The sequence below is a fragment of the Morone saxatilis genome, unplaced genomic scaffold (genome assembly GCF_004916995.1).
Source record: "Morone saxatilis isolate NCDOM2014 unplaced genomic scaffold, NCSU_SB_2.0 Contig22, whole genome shotgun sequence".
In the NCBI taxonomy this organism is placed as follows: Eukaryota; Metazoa; Chordata; class Actinopteri; family Moronidae; genus Morone; species Morone saxatilis.
In genome coordinates, this window is record NW_023339785.1 from 22,853,794 (window position 1) to 22,862,264 (window position 8,471).

At 38.4% G+C, this 8,471-nt stretch overlaps 3 protein-coding genes across 3 annotated transcripts in view; all 3 read right to left on the reverse strand.

Annotated features, from left to right (window-relative positions):
- Nucleotides 1-1,630, reverse strand: part of LOC118333732 (fibrinogen-like protein 1) — a gene marked incomplete in the record, with an annotated part of 4,498 nt that extends 2,868 nt beyond the window's left edge. Inside the window, 3 exon segments of the mRNA XM_035669511.1 lie at nt 83-244; nt 381-569; nt 1,509-1,630. Coding sequence (XP_035525404.1) covers nt 83-244; nt 381-569; nt 1,509-1,560 — 403 coding nt within the window.
- A 955-nt stretch (nt 1,631-2,585) lies between these two features.
- LOC118333822 (calnexin-like) lies at nt 2,586-5,818 on the reverse strand. Its single transcript, XM_035669611.1, has 6 exons — nt 5,740-5,818; nt 5,266-5,352; nt 4,791-4,910; nt 4,039-4,141; nt 3,805-3,875; nt 2,586-3,023 (listed from the first exon to the last, which is right to left on the reverse strand). Exons 2-6 carry the CDS (start codon nt 5,335-5,337, stop codon nt 3,015-3,017), a joined length of 375 nt encoding a protein of 124 aa, XP_035525504.1. The 5' UTR covers nt 5,338-5,352; nt 5,740-5,818; the 3' UTR covers nt 2,586-3,014.
- Nucleotides 5,819-6,914: 1,096 nt separating this feature from the next.
- cnga2a (cyclic nucleotide gated channel subunit alpha 2a) overlaps nt 6,915-8,471 on the reverse strand; it is a 5,257-nt gene continuing 3,700 nt past the window's right edge. Inside the window, exons 9-10 of the mRNA XM_035669662.1 lie at nt 7,230-7,607; nt 6,915-7,126 (exon numbers count right to left, since the gene is read on the reverse strand). Coding sequence (XP_035525555.1) covers nt 6,941-7,126; nt 7,230-7,607 — 564 coding nt within the window. The 3' untranslated portion in view covers nt 6,915-6,940. The remainder of the gene's footprint in view (nt 7,127-7,229; nt 7,608-8,471) is intronic.

The following is an 8,471-nucleotide window of genomic DNA, read 5'->3' on the forward strand; positions in this document are numbered from 1 at the left end:
ATAGATAGATAGATAGATAGATTGCATTGCTTTTCATATGATTTCATTACACTAACACTAATTAGTTAGTTATCACCAACACACCTGTTAAATTTCTCTGTTCCATTGATCCGTCTCTGAATCACGATCCAGCCGCCTCCGTCACTCATATCACAGTAGACTCTGACTGGCGAAGGGCTGCCGTGGGGTCTGATTCCATAGAAACCACTGGACTTGGAGCCAGAACTGAAGAGCTGAGAGCAGTCTGACACACACACACAAATACACACTCAGTATTTGGTGCATTATCTAGTTCCTGTTTCTGCAATATAACACCTGACAAGATATTTTAAGCTTGATTTTCAAATGTTGCTTTCCGGTCCTGAGGCTGTGGCCCTGACCTGCATACTGGGTGTCCTGGCTCTGGTCGGACATGTGTATGTCCTTGTTGTGAGGTTGGTTCAGCAGTTGTAATCTGCGTAGGAGTTGTTCCTGTTTCTGAAGTTGGCCCTTCAGAAGCTTCTCCTGTTCCTGCAGACGAGCCACCTCCTCACGGCAACTGTCTGACGCCTACACACACATTTGGATTGCTATATTTGTAAAGGATCTTCAGTTACATTTGTTCTCTAATTCTGAGATAAAATATGCATAGAGTGAAACATATGCATTAAAGACAGATAGTAGTGTGGAAATATACAGTATATATATAGTTTCTTATATTTATTTCAGTTAAATACTTATACTAGTACTCACTAATACTTTGCTTTGTTCCAAGCAGAGGTGGAACCTCTAACAAGTACTGGAAATGTATAAAAACTGACACTCAGCCTCACTGTATAGTTTAATCTTCATAACACTAACTTAACCCTAGCTCTGTATTTAACCTTAGATTCAAGATCTAAACCTAGACATTTTAAAGAATATTTTACATTTTGGGAAATGTTATTATCTGCTTCCATGCCTGAGAGAAAACAGGCAACAGAGTTAACAGCACTTACAGTTTATGGGGTTTATGTTTATAGCTTCAGTCTTGTCCTCTAACTCTCAGCAAGATAGTGAATATTTCCTAAGATGTTGAACTATTCCTTTAAAGGGACAACAACCAGCCAAATTTTTCTCACTTTTAAAGTTTTTAATTATTTGCAGTGTGCTGTTCACAAGTACAGAAATACAAGAGCACCCTCACAAACAGCTTGAAAAGTAACATCTTTCTATTCATCACATTGACTAGAATCCGTCCTGCAACTTTGAAAAGACTACATTCATAAAGTAAAAAATTGTATCTCTCAGCCAACTCTTTTACTCAGAGTGCTGATTAGACCTTCCCCATTACCACTATTAGCACATACTATTTGTATGTAGTCAACAACAGTGACAGCCATGCAAAAATAGTGCATGATAACACATTACCAAATATAAAAAGTACACACAAACACATTTGTGTAAGCTCACAAAAAATGAAGTCACTAAGATCTGTGAATTGAAATATTTCTGAATTGAGTGTAAAGCAGCCTGACTGATACTTACACTAGCTGTGATGATCATCAGTCCTGTGAACAGCAGCAGCTGACCTTCCATCATCTTGTTTAGATAGCAGAAACCAAAAAGATACAGACGGACACTTCTACTTCTCAGAGTTTAGTTGAATCTGGTTGATTTTCACCGTGAGCTGGTTGAATTTTTAAAATGTTCCCCAACACCTGGATCCAAAGAAAGCTGTGTCCAAGCAGAATGAGAAACTGTCGAAATACCTGATTCTCTCCAGTCATAAAATATACAAAATATGCTGGGAGTGTCTGGAACAGATTTGCCAGAAGTAGCCACACTTTCGGGAAATCTCTTTTTTTCCCCACGGAATAGACCAACAAAGAGCATAACATAGAGGTATTGTGGTGTTATATTAGAAGAAAATAATGTGAAAATACTATGACCATATTCATATTACAAACATATGCATTTGATTATAGAAGACGTTGGCAACAGTGCGTCATCAAGTGCTGCTCAACATCCCCAAAATCTCTCTCCTTTTGTCTGTGCTCTCCCATGCTCTCTTCTTCTCATCTCTCTCTTCTGTTCTCCACTTGCCAGCTCTTTGATTTTTCCATTTTTTTTTCATGGACACTTATCCAGCCAGTATTCACTCTGAGTGTCATTAAAAGGCTCGAATTGTCATTTTTTTGATGAGCAGTATTGTGCCATTTCAGAGAAATGGTGCGAGCAGCTAAATGCCACTGAAGGTCAGCTCTGAACAAAGCGGGAAGAGGCAGAGCAGAGGGAGATGTTTTATCTTAAAGGATCACAAAGAAGCTTGATTGAAAAATGTAACAAGCTGTTGCTGATTTCAAATTATTCAAAGTTAAGGAGAGATGTGAATCCTGGTGACAAGGTTTTTAATAGCCATGCTAATGGAGATATACGCTTATTCTCCTTCTTTCCAAGAGTTAGTAGACGAGTTCAGATGAGAAGAGTACACGTGTTACATTTGGACAGTCAAGCTGCCTCCCATTGTGCTGCGCAAACCACTCGCTCCACCCTAGTAGTACACACAATAGTGCACAGTCACGATCAGACCACTATCAGACCCTGACCATATTAATGGAAAAAAACATTTTGTTAAAGCGAACTTTTTATTAAGTGCCTTCAGCAGCCATCAGGTGGTGGCACTAGCTCCATACACAGCCATCTGACATTGTGTATTACATTATGTAACCTCTGAGGCTGTACCCTGAGAAAAGTCCTTGATTCCATTTAATAGGCAGAGACAAGACAATATATAGTTTTTGGCAGCGTGTGAGCTTTAACACATTCATTAGGAACATTTAGAAATATTATTTTACATGTATAAATTCAGAAATTCAAACTATTCTAACATCATGTCAGTTAAGAAAAAACATACTACAGTCAGTGCTCAGACATTGTTGCCTTCACACTGTGTAGTTTTGTCCAGTCATCAAATACAACTGGCCATAGATGTGATTGCCCGGCATCTTCTTGCATGTTGGTGGTGGCTTTGTCCCCTGAGGTCGCTGCACTGTTCAATTATCCTACACACACACACACACACACACACACACACACACACACACACAAACGCACATAGTCAGTTTCAAGGATCTGCTCAAAGGCACTATAACAAGAGTGGACTTTTTTTTAATCATTAATATTCCAAATCTGTTGTTGCAATAAAATCAGAAATCTGTCATAAAAGGTCTGTGTGGGTTCAACAGAAAATTCAATATGCTAATGCAACAAGACAAAAGGTAAAATGTGTCTAAATGGTTATGGCCTCTAATGTAATATTTAGAAACTTTAGAAAAAGTGGTAATAATTAAAAGACTGGTGTTGCCAGACCTTTCAGCTACAAATGGCAAAAAAACCTTTAGCTCTGCCCAAATAGAACAAATGAGTGTTATTAGTGTTCCAGTATTTTGCACGATGACGTATGACCTCTTTAAGAGCCATTTTCAAGATTCTGCTGGGGGGTTTCTTGTTGTTGTTTTTGTTTTTAGCTTGATAGCACAGTGCCAGAACACTTCTCAAGATGTGGTCATGGATTATTCATAAAGAATGAGCTGCACTTCTTTAAACCTGTTTACCTCCGTCACACACACTGTGTATTATTGAGCGCGGTATAACCAGTAGAAAGCAGAGCTTATACTAACTGTAATATCCACTCCATCACACAAATTACATTTTACGTGATGGATGGAAGTCAGGTACTCTTATCTCTCTGTTACACATCAATACTTTCAAATGTGCTTTTACACCTTCAGAATCATCACATTATCAGCCATTACCACCTCCACATAGTCTAATGAATCTCACCTCCAGGTCTAAGTCAGACTTCTGGTTACCATGAATGTCTCTCTTCCTTGTTGCAGTTCTGTCAGGTTTTTCTGAACAGAGAGGAAAAGAGAAGAGAAGAGAAGAGAAGAGAAGAGAAGAGAAGAGTGCTGCTGAAACAACTACTGCCAGTAATACCATCACTAATACCACCACTATCATTACTGTCCTCCTACAGCTACTACCACCGACAGCAAATAATGTAAAAAACATTACCTTTGATATCCCCTGATTCTATCAGCTTTGAGAACTCTGGATCATCTGGTTGAGCATCATCAGACTTCTTGTAGTAATACTCTTGATCAGGGGGTCCAAACCTCTACAAACAAACACACACATAACTTCTTGTACTGTAGCTTCGGACCAAACCATCAGTTTTCTTGACGGGTCTTAAATGTGGTAAAAAAAGCCAAAAATGTAAATTGTGCTTATTACAAGCAGTGAGAACTTATTTAAGATAGACTTTCTTAAAATAAGTATTTTGGTCACTTTATTGAGAATTGTGTACCTTAATCTAAGATTAATAACTAGCAAAATAAGAGAGAAAAGCTTACAATAAGACACAATTTCTTTAAAGAGCACAATACAAAGTTATTTTGTCTTAAATTAAGGAACCAGCATTTATATTTTTAGCATGTTTCAGTGTAACTACACAATGAAAAACAGCTTCTTCATTTACAACACTGGGACAAGACTACTTTCTCTTAAAATTGAGAAGTTGTGCAAGATAAAATAAGAAAAATAATCTTGTTCCTCTGCTGGGATATTATGTAAACAATTCTTGTAACCTTTTACTGGTTAAATATAGTTCAATATTATCTTATTAAGACAAAGTTAGATATATTTTCTTAAAACAAGATGATACAAGATTATATTTTTTAAGACAAAAAATAAAAAAAACAAATTTCCCAGTTGCACTGCACACACACACACACACACACACAGGCACACAAACAAGCATACTTTACCTTGTCAGGCCACATGAAGCTAATAAAGAGAATGATGGGAAGTCCAACAGTGAAGACATAGATACCCCAGAGCCAGGGACGCTGGTGGGTGGCCAATAGGAGGCGCTCTATGATACCTGGCTGGAATACACATATACAGGTACATAGCTACAGTATATCCAACCGAGTGTATATAAACATACATAAATGTCAATCAATCATGTGATCCATGGGGGGAGACCTTAGAAGGTGATTGTAGGAGCAATTTCATCTGTGATTTATTTATTTGTGTTTATATATCTGTGCACTTGGTGGTGAATGAGTATTGCCAGTGCATGCAGCCTGACATTGACATTTTCAAGTGTTTCCTTAAGCTGGTACTAAGCAATAGGACGAAGTAAATGGTCACTACACCTGTTCATTTTGTTGCATGGATGTACAGTAATTGATTAGAATTAGCAAGCAAACCAGTATTTATTTGTTTAGCAGGTCTTACCTGTGCTGCAGCAGACGCTGGTGTGACACTGGCTACCAGCATCACGCACAGCAACACAAAGCTGATCTCCATGTCTGAAATACACACCTATACACACACACATTCACACAAGTATGTGCACAAAGTTACAGGCACACACACACACACAATAACAGTCACTGTACTGCCCGTGTACACATGCGCACACAATAGAAAACACACTCAGATAAGATGACCCTCAGTGAGGAGCAGAAAAAGTCATGCAATCTAGTTCTGTACATCTATTAGACTACAAAGATCAGACAGATGAGAAAGAAGATGATAAACACAGACAGACTTTTGAGAAAGGAAAAGAAAGAAAGAAATATGCACAAGGAAAAGCAAAGTGGGATAAAAAAACAAAGGTGATTTTTGAAAAAAGAAAGAGAAAGAAGAGAGAGTAAAAGTAAGATAAACACAGAGGAAGCTACAGAGGACCCAACAGTATGTTTCTACCTTTTTAACACACTGATTTCTCACAGTTTCCACGCGTTCCTTAAAAGTCACTTCCTTAAAAATCTTACAGTCATGTGATGTTGGACTTTGCTCCCAAGTTACTAACTGACATGGCTGCAGAGCATGCAGTGGCCACACACACACACACACACACAGACACACACTCACACACTCACACAGACATCCATGGTTATGAAGTAGTTTGTCATTTATTATGCTCAAAATAAGTGGTCAGTGTTAGGGTAGTATTTTATTATTTTTAATAATAAAGCTGCTAATATGTAATGAAGTAGATATTTTTTGACAAGGAGTAAAAAGCATTAAAAAACAATCTATGAAACAGAAACAGATTCAAAGGAAGGACAGTTTTTCAAGAAAAGGTTTCCATATTTTGGTTATATAAAGCCCACTTTTCTAAAGAAAAATAATTCTGTAACCTACACCAAAAAATGCCTTTGTTGTTTTATCTGCATTCGTTAAGGCTATAAGGCATAATCATCAGTAGTCGTACTCTGGTCAACATTTACATACGTAAACCTCCTCTACATTTGTATTTTCAATGAGTGGATGAGTTGACAAACTATTCTTTTAAACTATGAAAACTATATGCCCTGTGCTCAGCTTGAAGCAGTTATGAAGAACAACAAGTGTATGAACACGAGTTCCATTCAGGTAGCGTGAGACGTTCCCAGACTGTAGATAGAGTAGAACTATCCACTGGACTTTAGCAACCCCTAGTGGAAAAATACATTATTGAGGACACCATAGTGTATTCAACCCAAAGTATTGGTCATTTGTTTATTGTATTATCGTATTTCTATTATATCCTAAATTGTGTGTCGGCAACCTTTGAATTAATTTGTGAGTTTTCTTCTATGCAATGATATATAAAGTTATTTTAGCTACATTTGTGAAAGTTGCTATACACATTAAAGTTTGTTAATGAATTCAATGTACACTGGTTCTTATTCTGCTTTAAAAAATGTGTAAAATTGTAAGAGGCAGAAAGTTTTTTAAAAAAATGAAGAAATAAGCAGACATCAAGACAGCTTCAAAATAAAATCCAAACACATTTCAAGTATCAACAGTGAACACCAAACAAAGTGAGCAGTTTATGGTATTTTCTAATGTATTTAAATGTTTAAGAATAAATAAAAGTAACACAGAAAGTATTTTGTGACAATGACATTGAGTATGTGCTTCAAAAACGGATGTTGATTTCACTGCGCGCACCCTCCCCACCGGAAACACTCTCATTGCCGTCGGCGTCTGACAGGAAGCCACTGCCTATGGCGACTGTGGCGGTGTTGTGTTCGAGGGTTGTCAATCGCTGTTTCAGTCGAAGCTGGGAAGAGTTGAACTCACTCTGTAGACGGGCCAAACACGTCTGAAAACAAAGTCATTATTGGTCATTATCATTATTGTGATGACTGTGAACGTGGCAATAGCACCAACAGCAGCAGCACTTACAGTGGATTAGTAGTACTGACCTGTAGCCGGTCCAGACTGGTTTCCAGCCTCTCCACCTTCTCCTCAAGTTTCTCGCCTGCAGACACGTTTATTTCCTCCAGAAGCCCCTCCTTCTGCAGGATGTCCCGTCCCCTCTGCTCCAGCTGGGCCCTGGCGTGGGGGAACTCCTGAAGTGCCTCCATCAGGTCTTGTTTGGAAAGGCAGAACAGGTCTGAGTATCCCAGACTGCGAATATTAGCCGTACGTCTGTTACCCATCTTGCTGCCGCTGATGTTCAGGATGCTGATTTCTCCAAAGCAACTTCCTGAGGTCAGAACGGCAAACTGGGTGACTCCGTCCTCCCCCACCACTGCCAGCTGGCCATCTTTAATTATGTACATCTCCTTACCTACATCTCCCTTGGAAAAAACAGAAAGAGAATATGCATAAGTCCGTTTCGTCTAGTACTACTGTAGGTATAGCACAAATGTAGACTAGAAAGTTTTTGAATACTGGCAGTGCTATGAAGTGATGTTTTTATGAGCAGGCTCCATGTTTTGTTTGCATCAAGCATGTGCACAAGGACATACATGCACAAAGTTCCACATTCCTGCTACCAGTTTCACGCTATGCCACTAACAGACAGTTGGCAGCACTAATGCTCTAAGAAGCACAGCAATAGCCTCACAACACCAGACAAATGGAGATCTCTACCAGTCTTCTGAGGATTTAGAAATGCAAAGTAGTTGCTTGAACAGCAGCAAGAACAAACGTCCCAAACAATGCTTTCTCCCCATTCTCCTCTGTAGTGACATTACAACACTATATGGTACAACAGTGCCTACAAACACAACTTCCACAGGACTTTGGATTGGTTCTGCAATGCTCTTTCTTTTAAACCCTCCACCCAGTTTTATCAATGAGAACCTGGGAGAAAGTCCTTAGTCTCTATTGAGTGCACAAGTTTTGGACAATGAAGTAAATTGAATTGAATTGAATTGAATTGAATATAGTGCTAAATATATTGGTTGATCAGGGTTGGGTGCTGTATAATCATATGGGTTTCTTTGTACAGCCAACCCAGTGGGTGCAGTTGTCATCAAAATTTTGATGATTAGCCAAATGAGCATGTTTGAATAGATGTCTGCCATTACTGCTGTCCAATAATGCACAAACTGTATTTAATGTTTACATGTTTACATTATATCAATATTAATGTATAATATCTATGTGTATACATGGATATCTGTTCAGTCATCATATTATATATACATATTATTATT